General features: G+C 42.2%; 2 protein-coding genes and 1 long non-coding RNA gene across 4 annotated transcripts; 2 read left to right on the top strand and 1 right to left on the bottom strand.

Annotated features, from left to right (window-relative positions):
• The first annotated feature begins 1,228 nt into the window (after positions 1 to 1,228).
• LOC134179037 (uncharacterized) lies at positions 1,229 to 3,278 on the top strand. The gene is made up of 3 exons (XM_062645942.1): positions 1,229 to 1,352; positions 1,435 to 1,481; positions 2,449 to 3,278. Exon 3 carries the CDS (start codon positions 2,480 to 2,482, stop codon positions 3,275 to 3,277), a length of 798 nt encoding a protein of 265 aa, XP_062501926.1. The 5' UTR covers positions 1,229 to 1,352; positions 1,435 to 1,481; positions 2,449 to 2,479; the 3' UTR covers position 3,278.
• Positions 3,279 to 4,157: 879 nt separating this feature from the next.
• LOC134179125 (uncharacterized) lies at positions 4,158 to 7,350 on the top strand. 2 transcript variants are annotated; one of them, XR_009969795.1, is made up of 6 exons: positions 4,158 to 4,205; positions 6,642 to 6,711; positions 6,769 to 6,878; positions 6,932 to 7,019; positions 7,078 to 7,148; positions 7,211 to 7,350. It is a non-coding gene; the product is annotated as an uncharacterized LOC134179125 (long non-coding RNA). The 2 variants fall into 2 exon arrangements; XR_009969794.1 differs by having other exon boundaries at positions 6,642 to 6,878.
• An 8,341-nt stretch (positions 7,351 to 15,691) lies between these two features.
• LOC134178471 (uncharacterized) lies at positions 15,692 to 26,324 on the bottom strand. Its single transcript, XM_062645347.1, has 6 exons — positions 26,189 to 26,324; positions 25,575 to 26,126; positions 16,972 to 25,508; positions 16,705 to 16,842; positions 16,475 to 16,648; positions 15,692 to 16,413 (listed from the first exon to the last, which is right to left on the bottom strand). The coding sequence occupies exons 1-6, from the start codon at positions 26,208 to 26,210 to the stop codon at positions 16,066 to 16,068; spliced, it is 9,771 nt and encodes a 3,256-aa protein (XP_062501331.1). The 5' UTR covers positions 26,211 to 26,324; the 3' UTR covers positions 15,692 to 16,065.
• Positions 26,325 to 26,704: the final 380 nt, after the last annotated feature.

Consider the following 26,704-nt stretch of genomic DNA (forward strand, 5'->3'; position numbering starts at 1 on the left):
CCACCCGAGAGTCCCAGTTTTCCACAAAAGCAACTGTAAAAGTATCCTTGCATGCTCAACCTGCATGTCTGAATCAAAAAATCTAATGAACTACGTATTTGTTTGCATTTATAGAACTTTATATTTTGCAAAGTCTAATTTCAATTTGTTTTGTAATATTTTCAAATAGCTGTGGTCCAGCGTTTCATGATCGTGCCCAACCTCTTCTCAGATTCTGCATGTATGATGTTAACCCCCCTCCCCCGTAAGAAAGCTACCTTCCAAATTTTGAAGTCTGACATCTCCATCTTAACCCAATTTCTGATCTCTGAGCAACATTCTCCAGCCAATTCGCTTTAGAACAAAACTCTCATCCGTCATGAACAACACAGGCTAAACTGGTCTTGTCAAAACTACCATAATATATGGTATGACATCAAAGGTTTTGATACCCAGCAATGGAATGCAGCTTTCCTTTGACATGCAATTAATAGGCTATCTGTTTCCCCTCCTACAATTATAATAAATAAGCCGAGTTGGTGGGTGCCCAGATAGGGGTAAAGACCCCACTTACCCATCATCGAGGGGCACAGCGACACAATAATAAATTGTGTCAATAAAGACATAACCCTAAAAAGTCAGTTGTTTCAAAACAAATGACAATAAGATCGTCTCTACTTTATACATTATACAGTGCAGACTCTGTTAAGGAAAAATAGTAATGGAGATGGTAGTGATCCTGTCACAATTACACCATCTTCCTCACTAGACTGCTTCCCACCATGTAGCTTACCTTTCTTGCACATAATTAACTCGTACGTACAACTACTGGAACTAAAGCACAACCTTCAATAATTGATCTAGATACTAGATAAAAAAACATGTGCACTAACATCTTAATTACAACAAGAACGAATTAATTAATTAACCCTGAAGAGTAATCCAAATTCAACTTAGAAGCCTTACGGTAGATTCAAGATAACCGATTGATATCTAGATACTAGATAACATTCATCCAACGCTTTCCACAGTCTACCTGCAGCAGCTCATTTTATTTTTTAAATTACTTGCAGGGCCAACATCGTTTGCCATTTTGGGTCTGATACTTGTCATTCACGACCAAATGAGAATGACCCTTCAAGGCTTGTCTTTGCCAACTTGATTTTCTAGACGACGCCTCTGCATTTCATACAGTCACGTGACCAACATTAAATTGATTTTAATAAAGCTTCAACATGGCGCGATATCGTTCTTGTTGGCTTCTGCCTTGTGACAGACGGCATGAACCTGTACACCTTCCAAATGCAGTGTGTCGTACTGTGATGTGGTCCCATCCTACAACATAGAGAACGGCAATTGCTCTAGCAGACAAGGTCGATAAATAGATGTTACATTGTAGTCTACTCTAGAATATTCTGGTTTAACTTAATTGTGGAATGGTTATTTACTGTATAGTTGAAATAACTGCAAACTTTGGCAAAGAGGAAGTTTTACTGCGTCAAGTAAGAGCTGCTTTCATTTACACAAATCTCACACACACACACACACACACACACACACACACACACACACACACATCACACACACATCACACACATACACGCACACAGACACACACACACACACACACACACACACACACACACACACAGACACACACACAGACACAGACACACACATACACACACACACACACACACACACACACACACACACAGACACACACACTGATTGATATAAACCGATTGTGAAACTAAACCGTTCGCAAATCGTCTAAACCGTTTGCGAATTCGCATTTGGTTAGACCGTTTCCAAATTGATTAGACCGTATGCAAACACTAGATAACTCAATTGAGGATCTAAACCAATTCACGAATGGTGTAGATCATTTACGATTGGTTAGCACTCCTACAATTTCATGCGCACACACACTGACACACACACACACACACACACACACACACACACACACACACACACACACACACAAACACACATACTTGCACACACACACACACACACACACACACACACACACACACACACACACACACACACACACACACACCACAGTCCACACACTTCCACAAGTTAATTTATATATAAAATGATGTCATTCTCGGTACAATTGATATTTATGGTTATTGTGTGTGTGTGTGTGTGTGCACGTGTACGTGTGTGTGTACATATAACATTGTTGATATTAACATGTTTACACTCTTTCACAAACCTTTCACTTTGCACGGACATACTTACAGCAAATTATTACATGTAAAGTATAGTTGATAAGAAACGGTTGTTGTAATGTATGTGTTAATTAATATGAAGTTTGATTGTTTTATAAAATGTTTATTTTGTACTAAATACAGACAGCTGATGTTTGACTTGTTTGTATTTTTAATTTAATTTTTATAATTGTTCTTGTTTCCTTCTATTGTACATGTTGTGTTGATTCTAAATCAATTTCAGTCTGCCATCATGGACGCAGTGGAATTTACACATGCCTGGTGTCAGTTGGGTGTATAATAGAACGGGAGAGATTGAAGGCAGACTAGCGGTAGGAGGTGATGATGGTAATCTGCATGTTCTCACTTATAAACATGATAAGTGGGACAAGTTTGTCAGAAAGAATGGTTACATCGGGAAGGTAGTGTGTCTGGTGTTTGTAAAGGATGAAGATAAAGATCAGTTTGTGATTGAACAATTTTATTTGAATGAAGACAACAAGTGGTGTTTCCTCACAGTTCTACCAAACGAACTGCAGTTGGATGGTGTATCTGTTGTTCTTCATGACAACTCACTGTATGTGGTGTGTGGTAGGACTAAGTCATTGGAGATAGTGAACACAGCACGTGTGTTTGACCTTCACAGCAGTCGTTGGTCCAAGGTGGATGACATGCAAACAAAACGTAGTTCCTGTTCTTCTGTTATGACAAACAACACAGTGTTTGTAGGGAGAGGAATGACTGATGGACCTTACTTTAATAATTTTGTTGAGTGTGCAGATGTTCGTGATAGAAAATGGAGAACAATCCCCTCTACAACCACAGATTGGCCTCCACTAACATCAGTCAGTAACAGACTGTTGGGGACTGGAGGAATGACACAACAGTGGTTTGGTTCTCCTCCTTCTAATATTGTAGAATTATATGATGAGAGATCTACTAAATGGCTTCCTCTTCCACACATGACACACAAACGGTGGGGACATGCTGCATTCTCAACTCAGAATGGAGAACTCATCACAGCAGGAGGGGATGGTGGTGGATATTCAATAGAAAGTCTGAAGTGTGACTAATATTTTCATTTTCTTTCAATTTGTTTGTATTTGTTAGATTATAATCTTAATTAAAACAAAAATAAAACATTTGGTGTGTGTAACATAAACTAGATATTAACTGTAAATCATGTCATCTACGTTGTTGGGCTTTTATTTTAAATGTTCAACAGTGCGTCTGTACTGTTACAAAGTAGAAGCACATTAGACATGTGGCTGTTCTCATAATAATAGTCACGTGATATTCCTTTTGAACGCGCAAGGTAGACCATGGACAGGAAAAAGGAATGCAAGGCGTTAGACATCCGGGAGAGTTTGTTTTGTTTTAGCTAGATCTCTAGAGCATCTTACAAGAACGAATTAATTAATTAATGAACTTCGAAGCGTTATCCAACTTCAACTAAAAAGCCTTACGGTAGATTCAAGAAATCTGATTGATATCTAGTTAGTACGCCTAACATTCATCCAACGCTTTTCAGAGTCTATCTGCAACAGCTCATTTTATTTCTAGAATTACCTGCGGTGCCAACATCGTTTTCCATTTTAGGTCTCATACTTGCCATACTCGATCAAGTGAGAATGACCCTTTACTTGTCTTTACCAACTTGATTCTGCAGACGATGCCTCTTCATTTTATACCGTCACGTGACCAACATAAAATTGATTTCAATGTAGTTTCAACATGTCGGCGCGATATCGTTCTTGTTGGCTTCTGCCTTGTGACAGACGGCATGAATCTGTAAACCTTCCAAATGCACAGTGTGTCGTACTGGGATGTGGTCCGGTCCTACAACATAGAGGACGGCAATTGCTCTAGCAACAAGGTCGATAAATGTTACATTGTAGTCTACTTTAGAATATTCTGGTTTAACTTAATTGTGGAATGGTTATTTACTGTATAGTTGAACTAACTGCAAACTTTGGCAAAGAGGAAGTTTTACTGTGTCAAGTAAGAGCTGCTTTCATTTACACAAATCTGTGTCTATCTGTGTCTGTCTGTCTGTCTGTCTGTCTGTCTCTTTGTCTGTCTGTCTGTCTCTTTGTCTGTCTGTCTGTCTCTTTGTCTGTCTGTCTGTCTGTGTCTCTGTCTGTCTGTCTGTCTCTCTCCCTCTCTCTCTCTCCCTCCCCCTCTCTCCCTCCCCTCCCCCTCTCTCCCTCCCCTCCCCCTCTCTCCCTCCCCTCCCCTCTCTCCCTCCCCTCCCCCTCTCTCCCTCCCCTCCCCCTCTCTCCCTCCCCTCCTCCCTCTCTTTCTCCCCTCCTCCCTCCCTCCCTCCCCTCTCTCCCTCCCCTCCCCTCTCTCCCTCCCCTCCCCTCTCTCCCTCCCCTCCCCTCTCTCCCTCCCCTCTCTCCCTCCCCTCTCTCCCTCCCCCTCTCTCTCTCCCCCTCTCTCCCTCCCCCTCCCCCTCTCTCCCTCCCCCTCTCTCCCTCCCCCTCTCTCCCTCCCCCTTTCCCTCTCTCCCTCCCCTCTCTCACTCCCCCTCTCTCCCTCCCCCTCTCTCCCTCCCCCTCTCTCCCTCCCCCTCTCCCTCTCTCCCTCCCCCTCTCCCTCTCTCCCTCCCCCTCTCTCCCTCCCCCTCTCTCCCTCACCTCCCCCTATCTCCCTCACCTCCCCTCCCCCTATCTCTCTTCCCTCCCCCTATCTCCCTCCCCTCCCCTCCCCCTATCTCCCTCCCCTCCCCTCCCCCTATCTCCCTCCCCTCCCCTCCCCCTATCTCCCTCCCCTCCCCTCCCCCTATCTCCCTCCCCTCCCCTCCCCCTATCTCCCTCCCCTCCCCCTATCTCCCTCCCCTCCCCCTATCTCCCTCTCTTCCTCCCCCTCTCTCCCTCCCCCTCTCTCCCTCCCCCTCTCTCCCTCCCCCTCTCTCCCTCCCCCTCTCTCCCTCCCCCTCTCCCTCTCTCCCTCCCCCTCTCCCTCTCTCCCTCCCCTCTCTCACTCCCCCTCTCTCCCTCCCCCTCTCTCCCTCCCCCTCTCTCCCTCCCCCTCTCCCTCTCTCCCTCCCCCTCTCCCTCTCTCCCTCCCCCTCTCTCCCTCCCCCTCTCTCCCTCACCTCCCCCTATCTCCCTCACCTCCCCTCCCCCTATCTCTCTTCCCTCCCCCTATCTCCCTCCCCTCCCCTCCCCCTATCTCCCTCCCCTCCCCTCCCCCTATCTCCCTCCCCTCCCCTCCCCCTATCTCCCTCCCCTCCCCCTATCTCCCTCCCCTCCCCCTATCTCCCTCTCTCCCTCCCCCTCTCTCCCTCCCCCTCTCTCCCTCCCCCTCTCTCCCTCCCCCTCTCCCTCTCTCCCTCCCCCTCTCCCTCTCTCCCTCCCCCTCTCTCCCTCCCCCTCTCTCCCTCCCCCTCTCCCCCTCTCTCCTCCCCTCACCTCCCCCTATCTTCCTCACCTCCCCTCCCCCTATCTCCCTCCCCTCCCCCTATCTCCCTCCCCTCCCCTCCCCCTATCTCCCTCCCCTCCCCTCCCCCTATCTCCCTCCCCTCCCCTCCCCCTATCTCCCTCCCCTCCCCCTATCTCCCTCCCCTCCCCCTATCTCCCTCTCTCCTTCCCCCTATCTCCCTCCCCTCCCCTCCCCTCCTCCCTCCCTCCCCTCTCCCTCCCTCCCTTCCCTTTCCACTCCCCCTTTCCTTTCCCCCTTCCCTTTTCCCCTCCCCTCCCTTCCCCTCCCCTCCCCTCCCCTCCCCCCTCCCCTCCTCCCTCCCTCCCCTCTCCCTCCCTCCCTTCCCTTTCCCCTCCCCCCTTTCCTTTCCCCCTCCCTTTCCCCTCCCCTCCCTCCCCCTCTCTCCCTCCTCCTCTCCCCCTCTCTCCTCCCCTCACCTCCCCCTATCTCCCTCACCTCCCCTCCCCCTATCTCCCACCCCTCCCCCTATCTCCCTCCCCTCCCCTCCCCCTATCTCCCTCCCCCTATCTCCCTCCCCTCCCCTCCCCCCTATCTCCCTCCCCTCCCCTCCCCCTATCTCCCTCCCCTCCCCCTATCTCCCTCCCCTCCCCCTATCTCCCTCTCTCCTTCCCCCTATCTCCCTCCCCTCCCCTCCCCTCCTCCCTCCCTCCCCTCTTCCTCCCTCCCTTCCCTTTCCACTCCCCCCTTCCCTTTCCCCCTTCCCTTTCCCCTTCCCCTCCCCTCCCCTCCCCTCCCCCCTCCCCTCCTCCCTCCCTCCCCTCTCCCTCCCTCCCTTCCCTTTCCCCTCCCCCCTTTCCTTTCCCCCTCCCTTTCCCCTCCCCTCCCTCCCCTCCCCTCCCTCCTCTCCCTCCTCCCTCCCTCCCTTCCTCTCTCCCTTTCTTTCTCCCTCCCTCCATCCCTCTCTCTCCTCTCCTCTCCTCTCCTCTCCTCTCTTCTATCCAGGAAGTAAGAGTTATTTTTACGAACCGGTAAATGCTGGATTTGTTACAGTTTATTATAGGTGGAAAGTCAACATTTGCTGAGACACCTTACTCCACATGACTATTGTAGAGTAGACAGAGTAAGTTGTGGAGATGTTATTATCTGGTAATAGAGATCCTGTTGGTACTTGTTTTAGGATGCATTCGGTTAATGGCAGATGTGTGTTCAATTATCTGAATCAGCATTTCAACGAAGAAGGAGTGTTGTGGTGGACAACACAAATCTTGATGTAGAGTCTCGTGTCAGGTAGTTTGGACCATGTCTACAAATTGACCTTTCACAGGACGTAGTATTTCTAGATACATAAATGTTGCTGTGCATGCTAATATTCCTGCAAGGTGCTTTGTTTTAACAACAAGTTTGGAACAGTCAAAGCACAATAGCAAAGTATTTATTTGCAAAAATACTGTCATACTTATATTTCAATTACTTTTCTACTTGACAGTTTCTTGGTCTTTGTTCATCTTCTCAACCTGATCACAACCCTGTGGACGAACTTGCTTAAAACAGCTATAGGTTGATACATGGATATATTAACTGTATTCTAATGTTATACGATTATTGTATGTTGATGTCAGGCAGATCAAAGTTTGTGAAACCATCAATCTTTGAAGAAAACCTCTGGAGATCATTAATATCAATTTTATTCCACAATTCAAATGTGAGAGTGACAGGAAACTATCCTAATTTTTTTGTCTAAATGGTAATGTCAATAGCAGGATTGGTTTTAAAATAAGTTGTTAGAAGGAGTGATTGTTAATGAATTCTCTTTTTGTGTTCTAATTAATATGATATACTGTTTAACAAAGGTGTGAATCTACTAGGAAGTGGGTTTGTAGGGATCCTTGTAGTCACTCAGGGTTATTGTTGCTTTTTCATTTGTTGGATATCTGTTTTGATGTGATAGTAGCACATAACCCATGACAAAGTTTCACAGCGAGTTTTTAGTAGTGATTTTGCTGCGAGTCAGTAGTGAATCTGCAAGAAATCACAGCAAATCCACAGTGAATGCACAGCAATTGACAGCGAATTTGCGCATTGCGAGTTTTCAAAGTGAATTCACGGATATTTGTGGCGACTGGTCATGACTCACAGCGGATTCGTGAGGAAACTTTGTCATGGAATGTTATGTGCATGCATCAGCAGTTAGCATCAAAGTTTTATGCAGTTTTCTCCCCAGAAATCTTAGAAGGCAGAGCGGTATATTCTTGGTGAAGTGGGCGTTACCCAATGGCACACCCAATGGCAGTTAAAACTATATTTTACAGATCAATGAACCTCAACTGTATCAAGCTCTAGAAATTTTGTTGACCTTACCCAACAGTGCACAGGTTGCTTTCATATTAGTCCCCACGACCAAATAGTCCCCACAGGTGGCCGAAACCAAATAAGCCCCAATTAAACACTTTCGGGAACCAATAAGTGCGAGATAATTGCCAGAGACCAAATAGTCTTAGCGACCAAATCTTTCTCGTACACATGCTCTAGCAGACTTTGGCGAGTGATCGTTTTACATCGGATATTAATCTAAATGGCTTTCCCTAGTGCACATCTTTTAGTCCTAGATTGTGTCTTTCGACAAAAAGAGCACAGCAATGACTGTGTCTCCTTTCTGCTTCACTACAGAAGCCATGGGAAATCATTTAGCCACTGGCGATCTACTCCTGTTGTCCTGTGCTTCATCAGTTGCCGCTCGTTTTCTTTCAACAATGCAGGTGTTTTTATCTTCGACAGCGTTGCTCGTAAAGAAAGACTCAATAGCTCTCTTCGACGCCAACATGAGACATGCACTTTGCTGACATGTATATGTATATACCAACTTGCACGTGAACACCAGCTGCGAAAGCATGGTTAAGGGCTGCATGCCTGGGTGTAAAAGTGTTAGTGCTCCGCATAATTAGGTGCCATCCGCTGTTTTAGCTAATTATTTTAATAAGCTTACTTTGAGATCCTCAAGTCTTGGCATCTGGATGATCTACTTTACCTAAAAGCTTAAATTAGTTGCTTAGAATAAGGCAGAGCGGGCTGCTCTGCCGAAAGATCCTGGAGACAACACTGTTTAAATATGAATCTGAGCAAAATTGTTACTGCCTGAGCTGTAATTGTCTTCTTACCTTTGCAAGAATTCTAATGGTACACGTGATACAGTATATATCAAGCCACAAATGTCAACTTATAATTAAAGTATGGACAATGTCTAATTAATACAATTTCGTCTCTACAGTAGTTTGTATATACTCAGAGTTGTTTTCATTTGAACTAGAGCAAGTCAAGAATTTGTTTTTGCATACTAACAACAAGCAATTTTTTGTCTTGAGCTAGGTTTTTGTAGCTTTTTGCTAAAACATGAGAAATGTAAGCCACCCAACATCCAAGCATCCAAGTTCCGGATGGATATACTATGCCCTCTTCCCCCTACTATGTGACTGAAGGCATTACAACATAATAGTCTAATTTGTTATAAATTTAGTCTGTCTGGTGCTTTTATTCTGCTGTTGGAACAGCGGACTCGAGTCACTGTCTTGTTGGCAACCTAGACCTGATGCTCAAGTTGGTTCCATGTGTGTCTGAATTCTTCTAGATTCTGTTTTAATCTCCGGCAATGGTATCCTAGCGTCCTGTTCTGCTTGTTTATTAACTTTGTGTTGTGGTTGTTTTGATAAGTCTGGTGTGACATCCCACTCATTGGGTTTTCTCGGTGATATCAATGCTCCTGAGGAGGGTCTATCCTGTGGATATTGCGTTGGTATCACTGTTGGTTCCACTAGTAGATCTTCTGATTCCCTTCCTTCAGGTCTTCTATTTGAATGTTTTTCGAATCTTTTCCAAATGTTGTTTGACTATCCTCCCGTCTTCCAGTTTGATAGGGGCCTGTCTTGCACTGAACTATGCCATTTACCCAAGGATGACCTCTGTTTGTTGTTATTGGCACGTAAAGTCTTTGTATAAGTACATTATACTATTCTGGTTACCCTTGTAGAAATATTGCTGTTGACATGGTTTTTATGTACCATTTGCTCCATGTTGGGGTGCAACAAATTGAAACTTAATTGCAATTTGTGACCTATTAACAATTCTGTAGGAGATATTTCTGTCGTGGAATGTGGTGTGATCCGGTAGCTGAACAACACTTGTGTCAAGCGATATGTCAATGTTCCTTGATTTGCTAGGGACAGCCCTTCATTAGGTGCACCGCTCTTTCCGCCAGCCCATTACTTGACGGATGATACAGTTCTGTTTTAATGTGGTCGATTCCATTCGATTTTACAAAAGCGTTCAACTCTTGACTGGTGAATGCTAACCCTTTGCCTAACACTAGTTTTCAGAAATTGCATTAGTTGAAAAAAGTTTCCTAAATTTTTTAGTATATTTCTTGTCGCAGCTGATTCTGTAAGTTGTACTTTAATCCATTTTGAATGTGCATCAGTTAGTATAAGAATTTTCCTAGCAATAGTTCAGGATAATCTCTGTGCATCCTCATTCCACGGCTGATGGGACCAAGACCAGGGATGCAATGGATCTTTGGTAGTGTGTTCCTTGTTTTTGACAACTACAACAACTTTGGATCTTGCATCTGATGTCCCCATCCAGTCCATGCTACCAGACTATTGTTCTGGCTAAGTCTCTCATCCGTGCCATCCCAGGATGACCAGCATGTAACTCCTCCAAAACTTGTTGTTGACCTTGTGGTTGTACAATTACCTTATACCCCATAATACGGTTTTCTTTTCTATAGATAATTCACTTGCTTTCGCTCGTAACGATTCTTTGCTTTGATTAGGGGTTTTTTTGGCCAACCATGATTGACATAATATTGTACTCTAGACAGTGTAGGGTCTTGTTGCGTCCATATTTTAACGTCTTTTTCCAATACCAGTCACATGTCTAGTTGCTGTAAAATTGGATTGTCTCTGGTTGTTCTTCCTTAGTTGTTTATGGTACTTGTAAGGGTAAGGAACTGCAGGCATATGCATTGCCAATATGCGAGCTTGGTTTGTATTACAACTGTAACGCAATAGAATCATGGCCCATTGATGGATGCTCTCTGATGCCATTGGCGGAAGAGGCGTATTTCCCCCCAACAATTCTACCAGTTGTGTATGGCTTAATACTAGCTCAAAGTCTCTACTGATCAGATATCAGTGAAATCTTTGTAGACCAAAAATCACTGCCAACGCTTCTCTTTTCACCTGTGCGTAATTCCTCTCTGCTTTTGTCAGTCTCCTTGATGCAAATGCTACTGGATTTTCTTTCCATATTTTCCTCTGAGTCAGTACAGCACCTAACCCATAGGAGGTTAGGATTGACTCTTGCTGTGGATTAAAGTGTGCTATCACTTTGGCTGACACTAACCGTTGTTTTAGTTTGCAATAGGCTTGTTGTTGTTCACATGACGTGACAGAAACGAGTCCCAAGTTCTACTAACTAAGACAAGTACTGTATGCTTTGAAAGAGAAAATAGAAGAAGAATTGTTCAATCTTAGAAAAGTTGGAATTATTGAGCCAATACAGTATTTGGAGTGGGCGACCTTCAAAGCTAGTTCCAGTATTGAAAAGTAATGGAAAGGTCAGAATCTGTGGAGACTATCTGTTGACGTGAATCAAGTACCTAAATGCGATATTTATCCGATGGCACGCATTGAAGACTTGTTCGCTCAAATAGCAGGAGGACAGCAATTACACCGCTGGATTTGGATAGAGCGTATCAACTGCTTGTACTTAATGAGAAATGACGTAAGTATGTAGTCATCTATACTCATTGAGGACTATATACGTATAATAGACTACAGTTTGGTGTTTCATTGGCTTCCAGTATCTTTCAAAGGATGATGGAAACTCTTTTACGGATCCATGGAAACGGATCCACGGAAATGGATCCACGTCCAATATATATTTGGGCATGGGTCCAATAGACTGCAGTGACTGGTCTCGTTTTCTTTTGCAAAAACGATCTACTGAGTTGGGAGATCTCTAGCTAAAGCACATATCTCTAAGCTACCTGTGATGACTGGGTAGAGGGTCAAATTCAACTGACCGATTCTCGTAACTGTTCTGATTGAAATTTGTCGTTTGATATTTTCTACTGTGAGTAGATGAAATAACACAGATACAAGTAACAAAATTGGGCATGCGTCTACTGAGGTTCTGAAGACATTTCTGCTTGCAGATCGACTTTCTCACATTCTATAGCCATCTAGCGCCTGTACTGCGCCCTCACCCTGTCGCAGCGGCAAACAGAGAAAGCTGTGAAAGGGGACGTCGTGTGTAGATAGACTTGCCGGAGCCAACTGTGGTGCAATAACTCTAGCTAGGCACACGGTAGAGAGTTTCCATGGTTGTAAGACACATAAAAACTTGACAGATGGCGTCCATAGCTAGAGTTTAAGACTCCTTGTCACCCATCGCGCCACCCTGAGGATTATTACGTAAGTATATGGGAACGCTCAAAGCATGGTGAGCTTGTTACATGTCTAGATTGTACACCTTTCAGAACACCGGATTGTGAGTTGGAGTGCTGATAGAAAGAATGAAGCAACTAGTAATAGCTACAACAATAAGTGGTTAGCGACAATGGCTACCGCTCCATGGTTTGGGGCTTAGACCCCAGTGACGACAGTAAATTATGAAACTTGTCTGTCTTCTTTTCTCATGTTTCTCTAACTTTATCCATGAGACTATGACTTGTTTTAATCGTTGGGGAGTTCTGTTGACGTTGACGTTCAGTGCTTCCTGATGGTCATTAATATCCACTAGGCATGCTGTCCCGATGTTTGCGGTCACCATAATGCCTGCAGTCTATATCGAATTGGCTAGTCATTGATTGCCGTGTGGACTGCACAGAAACATATACCCTGCTGGGCTCACTTGCCGGGTTGGTGGGAGCCCAGATGGGGGTAAAGACCCCAGTTCCGCATCATGGAGGGCCAAACGACACATGTATGGTGCTACTAATCTCTACTGCTAACTTATATCTAGAGGTACAACTTCATAATTAATACTTAATATAATATAATTATAATAAGCATAATAATTAATGAAACATAAATGCAGCAGAAAGTGACAGTAACTGGGCAGTCTAAATCCGAGATTCCCAAATTTATATTGGACGTGGAGTCCCGTGGAGCTGTGGATCCGCGTTTTCCCCTCAGCCAATCTGAAGTAGTGTATTTGGTACATGTCATTCACAAAACAGAGTTATGTCAACTGACAAATTTAGGGCAATAACGGAAGCACCCACCCCACAAAATGTGACAGAATTGAAAGCATATCTAGGATTGCTTATTAAGGCAAATAGGATATACCGTATAAGATGATATATTGGCGGGGAATTCATTTTGGCGGATTGCCAGATATTTCAGCGACTGCCAGTATATATTCTGCTATTAATTTAGTCATCGTTATACGTTGACATTATCAGGCACGTGGATCAGCTATATGATGGTGACGTGGTGGTACCTACATCGTGCGAATGTTTCCATAAGATGGTAAGTAATCCCTGCTTGCTGTCTGTTGTGCCTATGAATGAGACTGTGAGGCTATGTGAATGAAGCTGGACTGTCACATTCACGCGTGTCACGTTCTTTGCACTTACACGTACAGCAGTTATTCATTACTATTCAGTAGTTGGAGATCAGTAAGTTAGGGAAATGTGAGCTACGAACCCAGCTGTCAATCACAAACTCCTCCAAGATCACCTATGGTAAGACATATATCAGCTATCAAGCAACGATGTCCAACTGCCAAAATGAAATCCGCCAACATACTTTTCCCATCAATTTCTTAGCAAACTGCCAAAGTACATTCCCGCCAATGTTTCATCTTATTCGGTAGTATGTACATGTGGGAACGTGAATTTTGGTACGCTAGTCATCTACCGACGATTGTCGCTAGAACGGTTTCCGTTGTATAAGAGTGCTAGTTAATCTATGCTGCAATCTTCTGAGATGCAACGTGGGTAGATGTCCACTATTTCACTAGTCCACTTGTGTCAGGTGTGTACTTATGGGGGTTCTGGGGACTTGTCGAATGAACCTACCCACAGCAGTCGTATAACAATGACATTATACAATAATGACCAATCTCAGGGGTGGTAAAAAGTGGAGAAGGAGGGGCAGGGTAACTGATTACCCTCACTGTGCCTCCCTTATTCTTCAATAAAAGTAGAGAACTGTGATCCTGTGAAATGAAGCGCCCATATGCAAGTGGACCTTGCCTCAGCCAGCGTGGAGGAGCATTCACGCTTTCCTTACGTATCCCTAGCTTATGGGCCTAAAGTGTTCATGCGCCACATCAGGGATTTCAACGTTTTCGGCCATGTTGAGAGCATGCAGAAGAGCAGTGTCACCCGCTTACCTCGTACACCATGCCTTTATATCAGCACACCACTCCTCTGCCTTATGCCAGCATGCCGGTTTAGTTAACCAGATGGACTTCCACTACTTTCTGGTAAAATTCAGTTATACCAACATTCATCAAGAATGATGTAGTGCCATATACGTAGAAATCAGCCATATTGGGAGTGACCTACACTTGTTGCCCATTGCATGATGCCATTCATGTATATTCTGCTGGGTTCTACTAATCACTGTTTGTCTGCTCATTCAAGCTTTCTTTGTAGTATCAATTTCAAAATTTATAACAAAATATGAACGCCCCATATGGCTCCATAACAATGCCATTTTTGTTTAGCCGGGATTCATCAAATTGTACATGTAGATCAAACTTGGGCACATCTTGAAGAAATGCCATATGTCTAGTTTGAACTTGATAACTGAGAGAGTCCTGAGCCTCTCTACAGTTGACAAGACAACGTGTACAGTCATTTTATTTATTCATTCCTGTCCCTCACCTTTCTATACACAACTCTAAATGGCTTTTCTGGCATCTCATGGTGATAACCTTCACTAGTGCAAAATTTTAACCGTGACAGAATCTCTTGTTTCCATGCATCTTTCATCAAAGAAGAAAGATCTCTTGGCCATTTAGATATCGTACACTAAACTACAGGCATGTGCAGAATGCTCAGCGTGTCCCTTTAATTAACATTGTTGTTGACGTACTTGATGAGTTGATTGATGCTCTTCTGTTTCTTGGTTGTGCCACAGCAAAGCAAGTGGGCAGAAAATGTGGGCTAAGGCAATGCTCACGCATACAGCACGTGACTGATCGTCTCACGCATCTGTTTCTTTTGGGATTCACTTTTGTCCAGGCGGTGTCATTTAGCAGCGATGATTTACCTACTACTGTAATGGAGTCGAGCGACATACATGCAGGAGCGCTGTCCAGACTAGCGACTCGAAGCTGGTTTAGTTAAAGTACCATTGGCCTATGAATTTGATACACCTCCTGTAGAGAACTGGGAAATGTTGTTCTACAGAAACACCCGAAGTTGCTTGCTCTTATTTTGATAGGCTTTTGGTGCAGATCATAGAGTATATAGACACGCCCACCAATGTTCGGAGGCTGCAATGCTATGCTAGCGAATAGAGCAAGAAGATAAGAAACTATAATTGTCAAATTATCAAGTGATAATATACATGTATTGTGGTTGCAACTAGGGTTAGATATTTTAGAAAAAACTACGTTTAATAGACCTATCAATATGTTAGATTTCTGCACAGGTTTAAGCCAAACTTGCTCTAATGTTAATTGAGCAAAATGTATTGTTTCAAAGACATCTACGTGTTGCTCACGCTTAAGCAATCCTGCTCTGAACGAACGTCTATTCAGTTGTTGTTGAGTCATCCATTGCCTTTGCATCTTTTCTTGAATACATCGAGCCTACTGTAAACATACCATAGTTGATTTGTTCAACTTACTATGCATGCATATTGAACTGTATGAATGAAATTTAACTAATTAATTAATAATATGGAGCTGTGTTCCCTGTGCCCACTATATATGCTAATGAATACATAGGAAGATCTAACTTCAACAGAAGTCGTCATGCAAGGTTCACTTTGGAGTGTCCTCCTACTGAGTAACTCCGATTGATCCTAAATATTTCTGTACACGAGAAGATCTTCATAGTCAAAATTTGGAGAAATGGTCATCGCCTTGACTTTGCTATAAATAATTGAAACAAAATTGACCACGTCGCAAGATTAACTTGTTTTGAATGCTCTAGCAATTAAAACATAAAACTAGATCAAACAGCTAGACAGCAGTTCTGGCATGTTGTAGAGCAACATACGACTAATGTCAGCAAGAATCACATAACAGTCATAACAGTCATATTGGCTAATACTGCAATATTCCCCATATTGAAAATCTCGTGTAACTGAAGTTCCCTAATTCCCATGCTGCTCTTGATTAACCAATGCATAATGCAGCTTACCTATTCCAATCAATTAGTACAAACAAGACAACAGTCACATAGGTATGTCATGTTCACGATTAATCGGGCAAGTCATGGAGAGTGAGCAGTTTTAGGTTAAAGCAACATGTCCGCAAGATCTTGTCTGGAAACTTCATCGGACAATAAAGCATTGATAAGATGCTGCTTGCGAGAGTCTCCTGTAATCCCCCTTTCCCTAGCCGCATCTTTCCATCGTTTAATTAGCTCGCTCGCCCACTTCGTTACACCTTTGTTTGCCTCACTTGCTACCTCAGAAATGGTAGCAATTTCTGTCTCGCTAAAACCCAAAACATTTGCCAAAGAACGGAGGGTTTTTAGGTCCACACTGCTGGCGACATTTCCTTCTTTGGAAGATGTTCTTGTTGCTGATGTTGCCAGTTCTGTAAATACGTTTACTTCTTCTACCATGCCACAAGACGATGCCTAATGGTACCAAAATAGCAATAAACATTCTGACATAATGTTCATAATAATTATGACTGGCCTTTCTCGGGAAACTCTGCTGTACATACAAACTGGTTACCACGTCGTTCTCGGTTCCCATCAATTTGAACGATACGGAAAACGTTTCTTCATGAGTGTCCGGTATGCGATCGATTCTGTACTCAAGTGCCTTAGAACAACTACGAGGCCTTCCACTGTACTCCGGCACGATGTCCTAAAGCAAGATCAAGTTAGTGCTTGAATAATATCACTCACAAATATCTATTGAACCATCATATCGTTTGCAACACGCCATCCGTTGCTGACATTACTCAAAACACGAAACTGTTGAAGATTTCTCCTTATTTCTCGAGGACCGTCTACTCGGTATCCAGCGTGAATTCGACCTGTTTCCAAATTGTCTAAAATCTGTAGGCACAAACACTGCAATTACACTAAAATACAACAAGAAACACTAATACTAATGTAAGAAGAAGTTTCTACTTTTATAAAATATATTATATGTATTGTATGTGATACATTTAATATGCCACAAACCTGTAGCTGTTCTTTTGGTAATACATATACTCTGAACTTCCATCCTGTCCCTTTCTTTGGACACTGTGTGGCATACAAACAGGCCACATAATCATAAGAAATTGTGCAGCTGAGTGGAGACTGGCACTTTGTCCATGCCCAAAACCCACTAAGCTTCTTTGTCGCGAACGACATGTTGTCATTGGAAAGTGTAACTGGTGGTCCTTTCGGATAGAAAGTGGTGCGTTTGTTTGCATCTGTGCAGCGACAGAGCTGTACCTTCTTCCACTTGGGTATCTGGTATTCTTTAGTTTTACTGTGCCACAAACAAACGTCAGAGTCGAATAGTGAAAACCCACTTGGCAAAGTGATCGATGCTCGAAAACATTCGGACAGCAAAGCTTTGCGGATTTCTCCAAAATAAAAGACAGGGCCAAGTTTATATTCTCCATTCGTAAAAATGCAAGGAGGGTCCAGTTGTCCAGGTGAACAAAAAAACGCCGTCATCTCAAAAAAATCTTTAGGCAAATTGTCTGTGTTTTCACTGTCGTCTTCTGAAGCCTTGCTGACCATGTTATGTAACTCACTGATTTTTTGTAGTGCTGCACGTGGCTCGCCCACATCTAAAGTTTGCATGCTTGCAGCTTCACTGTCACTGTCTGTAACTGCAAATTCCTCGTGCACAGGCTTGCAAGAGTCATTTATACATGCATTTTCTAGTGAGTCTTTTTGGATTTCCACAGATACAACTGCATAGTCACATGAGATCTTCAAAATTCTCTTCTCATTTTCTTCAATAGGAACTCTTTCAGTGTTCCCCAATTTCTCTGGACAAAAGCGAGTTGGAAGTTTCAAAACAAGAGCAACGTCCTCCACAGTTAGACGTCGAGGAGACAATTTGAATTCAGCTTGTGTGCTGATCTTATCTGTCAGCGGGACGGCACAAAGTGCATCAGATGTGGATGCAATAAAATAATGACCGTTCATCGGTGGATTTGATTCATCAAACTTAGTAAGAGCAACTGCTTGCACATGCGTACAGTCGATGTAGTCTACTAGTGTACGATCAAAAGCCTTTCTCAGTACATCCACAGCTTCTTGAAAGCTTCTTTCTTTAGTTTCTGCAGCAATCCAAGACACGTGTTCATTACTGATATTGCTCCAATTAGAATAGTTTATATCAAGGAGTAGGTGCAAACGCTGACGATTACGTGCTGCTGCTCCTAGTGGCAGGAAAACATCATTTTTGATTGTGGCATCTAGCCACCATTGCAATTCCTGAGTTGACTGTTTCGCTTTCCTTTCTCCATCTGCGCTTGCGCTGACAATAATATGTAAGCGTTTCTTACGTTTCACCAATTTCTTTGCTAATGAATTCAAAAAAGTCAAGTTATATTTGGACGCCTCATCCAAACTCTCTGTGTAGATAACAACAGAATTTGTTGTGGTATCAAGCAGCCGTTGAAATAAAATTTTCTGTAAATAGCATAATTTCAAAGTATTTGCTGCAATCCAAGTGTACCATCCCGCTACTTTGTGAGCAATAAAAGAAGAGATCCAATGATTCAATGCATCGTTAGCGCCGACAATTAGAACACAGCTGACTTTTTCAGCTGAGCTGTTTGTCATACAATACCTTTCTATTGTTTTATACTGCTGCTCACCGATGAGTGCCCATAACCTCTGTTCAAGAGGAAGTTTACCCGAGTAGTACTGAAATATGTCCGATTCAACTAGTACTCCGCAATGTGGCGGATCATGGCTCATTTCTGAAAGTCTCCTTTTACCATCAAAATAGCGGAGTGCTTGTTGTTTAGTTTGAATTCGATCACGAATATGATCAGGAACTAACTGTGCAGGAATATTTTCTTCTACTTTTTCTAACGAACTGTCGTCCTGCAAGAAGCCATCGACATTGCTGCCAATAGATTTCAAACATTTGTAAATGCTGCTTAGAGTACAACCATTTAGTCTTTGCTGAACGAGATCTCTGTTTTCCTGAATCGCAGAAGAAAAGCAGCTGTTGACAATTTTGCTGATTTCTTTTTCTGTTGGATGAGAGACTTCAACAAGCAAACTAAAACTGCGTAAAACCTGATTACTAATGGCCCATGGATTTGAAGATGTGCAGCAAACGCACAAATCCACGTTTTCGGGAGGTTTGAGTTTGAGAAGCTCCAACTGCAGAAGAAATTCTGGTTCGCCAGTGTCAGCACTGCCACTATCCCAACTGTGAAAAGCTAAATCTAATTGACTAAACAGAAGTAACACACGAGAACCAGAAGCTGCGTCTCGACCTCTTTGAAAAGCTCTAATAATTTCATCCCGCTGTTCAGTGCCAGAATGTCCACCAAACTCTATTTCATACACTTGAAAACCATGAGGCAACGCTAAGTCTTTCATAATCTCATTCAGACAATCGTGAGAATTCCCGTACAGTAAAACTGATGTTTCTTGTCGTTCCAAGATGTGCTGTCTGTATGAGATTTGGTTTGCAAATTTAGACCAGATTGGTCTAAAAAAGACTAGAAGTTTGAAGTAGACAGCACTAGACAAAACCAAACGGGCTGGCCGTGATTGTAACTTCGCTGTATCAGATTGCTCCTGAATACGAAGCCAGTCTAATTGCTGATTGTAGTCTTCAGTTTTCACAACAACAAACTGCCTTTGTGCGCAATCTTCTGCTATTTTCATAAACTGATCTTTTAATTCTTTCCATTCTTGAGTACACGGAAAGCATTCTACTTTGCAAGAAGAACTCTGTCCAATGAATTTCTTCTCAAACCATTCTTTCATCATGCTAAATACTTCAGCAGCTTCCCTTTCGCTGTAAATCAAATACATTCTAGGAGGTTGGCAACTCAAATTTCCTAGCTTTTCTATTTGCGTTTTGATATCATTATTCTTGCAGGCATTGTTGTGTCCATCAGAGAAAAATGCAATAACTGGAGTTTCGTCGTCTTTCAAGTTTTCCTCAATAGCAGAGTTGGCCTCCTTCAGACCTTCTACGAACGATGTGTATCCAGATAAAGTGATATCTTTGCTGTTTCTAGAAAATACGCCTGTATGCAGCATAAATTGGGTTACCATTTCTTGAAATAATGATGACTTAATTCCGTTTTTTAAAATGTCGGCAAACGTTTTGATAGCTTCTTCTAAAGATTTTCGCTTAAAAAATGCATGGCCTACCACTGAAAACGTTATCATAGTCACTTGACATCTGTTTGTTATCCATTGACGAGATTGAAGCATCTCTAATGCAGACAACAGAACGGCTCCAAATCGATTTTGGCAAGTTTTATGGATACAAATATCAATATCTGAAGAAGGCCGCCAGTCGGATGCCCTCATTGATCCCGAAGTATCAAAAACAAATACAATATGAAATTTGGGAATATGATTGCATTCGAAATGATGCCCATTGGTAGACACAGAACAAGCTTCATTTAAACAAGCGCTAGACTGGTTGTGCTCGACTCCATCATCGTGCCAAAGCTTTCTTGTGCAATTCTTAATTTCAACACAGGTTTTGCAACGAGCAGGACAAAGATCGAACTCTTCGTTGCGGCAAGGATCGTCAAACTTCATAATTTTCCAAAATTCAGTGTGAGGAAATAAACCTTTTCGGTATCCATCATCAGGATTCAATTTCATTTCGAAAGGGCGATATCGCAAAGAATTCAAACTCCAATCGTCATGTATGTTACAAACATGACAATGCCCTCTTCCTCCGACATTGTTGAGCAAACAGACGTCAGCGCAAGTTTCTCTGTACAAGTAGTCCGAAGTACTGTATTTGGTCACTCTGTCTCTACCTTGAAGAGTGTCATCTTTATTCATGCTAGCCAGATATGAATAGAGCATCAAGCCATGACCATTTTCAATACCATGCCTTCCTGCATGAATACCCGTGCTGCTTACAGATTTAGTACAAAGTTTATGACATAACGGACATTTTTCTCGACAAGAATGGTTTTCTCTGCAACAGTGTTGTTCCTCATGACTGAAACGAGAAACGTTAATCAATTTACTGCACTTGGCTACTTGAGGAATTTGTATAGAATATTCTTCTGAAGCTTCAACTGTTTCATGTGATGTATCGCTAACATGAGCAAACAATAGCAAGGTCTGATCAGATCGGTTGATTCGTTTGCAAACACCTACATGTTGACAGAGAGCAGGGCATTCGTGAGTTTGTCCGCAAAGATGTGGACTAGACTTTTCGGAGACATGTCCATGAACCTCTCTGCAGAAATTAAAGCAACCAGGCATTTCACATTGATAGTTGCAACGAGACTCGTTGCAAAGGCACAAGCTGTGCTGGTGGTCAATCTGCCGAGTACATTCAGCGGGACAAAATAGTACACTACATTTGTTTGAGCACATGTGCTGATTTCCACAGTCATGAGCTCCTTCGTGTCCTGCCGTTTCGTTACATCTTTCTGTGCAACCATTCTGACAAAAACGACAATTATGCAAGCACTTGTGATTTTTCGAGCTGCATTTGTGTTCAGAATCTCCAGAAATACCGTCGTGACCTGCTCCCTTTGTGCATTTGGCCAGTGGACCGTTTTCTTCCTCTTTACAATCATACATACACCCTTTCTGGCATACGTGAACCTCGTTTAAGCAGTCGTGACAGTCTCTTTTGCCTGTAGCATGTGTGTAAGGCAGTAAGCAGGTAAATTGACAATTTTCTCTACCGCACACTGCACCGCACATGCAAAACGATTCACTAAAATGCCTATAGCGATGTTGGATCGCGGGTGGTATAATCTTATCACTAGCTTGTTTTTCAAGACGTAGGTCTTGAGCCAATTCTTCAAACCACAACTTGACTCTATTACAGCGCCGTTCTACAACACTTAAAACAAATTCGAAAAAGCTCGGCTGCCACCCAGTTCTCTCATTGTATTCATTTCTCTTGTTCTCTCTTCGAAACAAGTCGAACATTTGCGACAAGAAAGTTTTTGGTCCATTGTAAGTATCTCCTAATACATAAGAGTCATCACTTTCCATCAACTTGAATTCGTCAGTAGTGGCAAACCTTTTAATAAGCTCTCCTTCTAATGCTTGAACTTGTGACAGAGGCAGCTTCGAACCGTCCCTTTCAAGAGCAAGTTCCTGCCCATCTGGATACACGTTTGTTACAAAGTTGCAAAACCCGTAACAAACAAACACAGTATTACCCTTCCAACGACCAGCCTGAATATATTTCTTCTGGTTTTGGAGAGTAATATCTACAATAAATGGCTTTGTGCTAATTCTATAGTCATCTGGTATCTCTATGTCACCAGCAAACGAAGAGAACCTGCCTCTCACCAAAGCATCTTCAATGGCGTCAGTCACGTGCATTTTTGTTGTTTCAATAAAATAATCTTGAAGAGACCTGTTCTCATTAGTCATCAGTTGCCGTACTACAGCTCTAAGATAGTGCAAAAACCATGCCCCATTCTGAAAAATGCACAAAGACGGCTGGACAAACTCAAAAAACAGATCGCTAACGCCTCTATAGTATTCTAGGGTTTGCAACGGTTGTAACATTGCAGTAGCTGTTTCCTTAAATAAAACGTTGAGGTGGGGAGTTCTGTTTTTAGTTTCAATCATTTCATCGTGAATCTGACAATTCAAAGCTTCGATCTCATTTCTTTGTATATCCTTTAACAATGGCACAAAAGTTCCTGCAAATAGAGCTTTGTCGCCATGGATAAAGTTTCCGTATTGCAAACCAGGATGCTCTTCACATTTGTCCAAGTCGGCTGTGAAAGTTTCAGAGACTCCAGATGCAAAATTTTTCAGCATTCTTTGAATGCCTCTGTCCAATGCCTTTTCTCTCGTATTCAACAAGATTGTTGAACTAAGAGAAAATACTAACTGAGACAAGAGCGTGTCACCCCTGAGTACACGGTCTATTGAGTCAAAACCTTCTACATCAAATGCAACTAGGAGGGTAGCAGCACGATGATCTTCTGGAATGTTCGTGCATATGCTACAATGACACGTCAAAGAACGACAAGACATCCAAATACCGTTCGTACATTTTCTAGGCGCTACTTCAAAGAGTGATCCAAAAAGATGATTTCCAAGATAACTTTTGCCCGTCGAAGTGCGACCGATGTTTGAAATCACCTTGACACGACCTCCGTAGTGTTCTATTACTGACTCGATTGGACCAAAGTCCATACCATCACAAAGGTTTGATCGAGGTAAAACACGTCGGTTTTCCTTTTTTGTGGACAATCTTTCCACAGTCATGACCTTGACCCCACTGTTAATTGGCAAAACATGACTTTCATTTGCTCGAACGATCTGCACAGGTAGCAAACAAATAAGTTTGATTATCCAGTTTCCGAAATTGAACATTTTGAGACATTTGTGGTTATTCAAACTTTTCATTGACTTCACTAAAACATTTTTTAAAAATGTTAATTTTTTAGCACTCTTTCCTTGCATTTTGATATTGGAAATGATTTGTGATCCAAGCCATTTCTTCAAAGAAATTTCGAGATCCGACCAATCTTCGTCATCCCTTCGTATCACTACCAGTTCTTCACCAAAGTTTAAATCGTTTGAGTCACATGGTGTCTGAATGGGAAATACCCGTAAACACTCTTGAAGGGCAGTTTGAAAAGCCTCAAGAGGTGCTCTTCTAATTTTGCATTCATTGTCTTTGACCAAGTTGGTATCAATCTTTCTGGGGTCCAGTGGGAAGTTACAATGCAGAATAACAGTAGCTTTAACGCTCACAAAAGATATTCTAATTTCACTTTTGGCAACGGCTGTAGCAAGAAAATAACAATTTGCTAGAGAATCCAAACTTGTGCGCACATTTATCGATGACAGACGACATGTCTCATCTACTTGTCTATCTCCTGGAAGTGTACACATCCGGTACACTGAAATGTTAAGTTGTTCCCTATCTGTAGCTTTGGCCAGCAGAAAATGGCAGCCATCTGGAGAATAAGATAAGCAATCGAAAGTCTGTAGAAAAGTAACTCTGAAGCGCAGCTCTAGAGAATCAACTTTCCAGATATGAACCAACGAGTCTTCATATAAAATGCTTAAAAATCTCAAACGTGGAATAAACTGTACACTCCTTATCTTCACCATTTCTTTAGAAGCTGACCTTCGAGCTGCCGAAAATTGAAAAAAGTCACCACTGCCCTTTTCGTTGGACAATACTTGTATTGAAACCAAACTAGGTTTATCAGTGTTTTCTATTGAAGGAGAGACCATGGCTATGAGATGTAGCACATCAGAGATATACGCAGCGTGTTGAATGCATGGCAAGCTACTTTCAAGATGATGTATAGAAGGAGTGCGCGGCGTTGGTTTCAAAATTGAAAAGATCAAAATAGCCTTATTCAAACTAATTGGATTCTGGGATATGACGCAAACATAACCACGAGAATCGACGAAACAAAAAAGAACTTCATTCGCATAAACATGACGATTTAGCTGGTAAGCAGAAGTGCTGTCACGTAACTTAAGTAAAGGTTGTGAACTAACGACAACGTGACCAGACAAAGAAAATGTTGCACATCCTGGGTTACTATCGAAACTCGTCAATATCAGTCTATCTATCTCAAAGTCTCTCCAAAAAGCGAAGCTGCACAGAAAATGAGATCTAGGTGTAGTGTATGTCTCTAGAGCATTTGATTTGATTTGGCTGCTTTCAATACGTTCTTCCGTACCATGTCCATTTTTGTACCATGCTTTATTCCAAAGGACAGACGGGTTAAATGTCCAACGTTTGCTGGACGAGTTCTGACAGGGTTGTGGTTTATCGCTTGTTCGTGTGAGTTCTTCAAACAATTTAAAAAAATCTTTTTCAAATTCTTTAGAGTTCATCTTCCCCCTTTTTTGTTTTTCAGCAGCTTTGTGCATAGTAGCTTCTACAACTGTCAGAAATGAAATGCATTCGCTCAAAGATTTCATAAGGGCATCAGCATGTTTTAAGTCTTTGGCTTCCTGTTTCTGTTTAAACAAGCGATTCCATTCTTCTCTGAAATTTTTGTTAGTTGAAACACCCGTTTCACTGCATTTGCTACATTTCGATGTATCGCCCATACTATCACAAATTCTACAAAAGAACGACTGGGAATCGTCCTGGTCGGGCGAGTTTTCCGTCAAGGTTGTGCTTGTCCCAGCAGTTAAGAGAGAAAGAGCTGCTTGCTTTCTAAACATAAATTCTGCCGTTGGACATTGCCAAAGCAGAAATTCTTCAGCTGCTTCTAATTTCTGCTGCAACTTGGAGCTTATGTTTAGCCTCTCTTGAATCAAATTTTTGGCAAATAGCGTTGAAACACAAACGTCATTAAATTCTACTAAAAACTTTTCCATCTGCGTAGCTATTTTGGTAAAATGGCCACTGTTTTGAAAGCAGTCTGACGTTTCTGGTTTTTCAGTCTTCTTGTTTTCGACTTTTACACCAACCGTCTCCGAAAGTAAACAGCATTTGGTACTGCTAGAGGTGACTTGGTAGCCAGTATTGTCGGTTCTAGGCTCACCTTTGAGCTCAAACGAAGTGTTACTACCAACCAATTTGTTAAAGACATCTACAATCATAGAGCAATAACATAAAAACTATTTACTGTAATAACCTGCTCACTATTTAAGTGTACCTTGTTTCATCACAGTTTTTGAACGTTTCACTTCAGTCTTTGTAGTTGCAACAGCCTTCAGGGTTTCAATATTAGTATTGTCAAATACCCAAATCGCAGAAGTTTGTTGACACAATATTCTAAGCAAAACTAATGCTTTTGACTCAAACTCAGTGGTGTCATTTGGATTCCAAAGAATGCATAAAGCAGGATATTCACTTTTTGAAGTACAAAAGTACAAACCAAATGGTAGCTTGTTAGCATCATTTTGTAAAGATTCAAAGAGGTTTTGGGAAATTTTGTTTCTTTGCAGTAAATACTCAGCGATAAGTGAGCATTGACCGCACAATCCAACAATGTCGTACTCATTCATCAGCTCTGCGAAGAGAATTCTCTTTCTGTTAGTTTTTGAACAAGTCTGCACGGATGTTTTTGTTTGATCTTTGCACAACCTGTAAAGCTGTTCCTCATCAAATACCAATTGTTCGGACGCGATATCACGAGAGTCGCAAGATTTGTGAATTATTGCATACAGGCTAGTTGGAATGTTCGTTGACTCTGGCACATCTGAATCTACCATATACGACAACACCATTTTCTCTAATATTAATCCAAAATCAAGCATTATCATTTACCATTGTGCTGCACTTTTGCCATACTCGAAAACGCACTGAGATTGAACTAAAGGCTCACAAAATCAAGTTGTCCAGTTTTTTACGCCACAAAACATCAGAGAAAACTGTCCAAAGTAGACAGCCCGTTCAACTTGAGAATACTGTAACAAACAACTTCGATTAATTAACAATAACATCTAACAAAGAGCACTAATTCCATCAATTACCAACAGTTTGTGACTGGACTATGTCTGTTTTGTAATGTTTCGGCAATATTCAACTTCCATTTAAATGGCATCAGATGAATAAAAGCAATAATTTTATATACCAAAAATTACGCCCATTTATTTGACTGTAAGAAAAACTTCAAAATTTAAAACTTGTTGAGAGAGAGGGAGAGATATTTTTCAAAGTTAGTGAACAGCAACGTTGGCATAACACCAACTACCTTTTTAATTCTTGGTGACATCTAAACACCTGCCTTTAGAAGTAAAATTGCAACATCATCAGTCAGGAGTTACTCTCTATTCTCAGAAG

The sequence above is a fragment of the Corticium candelabrum genome, chromosome 4 (assembly GCF_963422355.1).
Source record: "Corticium candelabrum chromosome 4, ooCorCand1.1, whole genome shotgun sequence".
NCBI lineage: Eukaryota > Metazoa > Porifera > Homoscleromorpha > Homosclerophorida > Plakinidae > Corticium > Corticium candelabrum.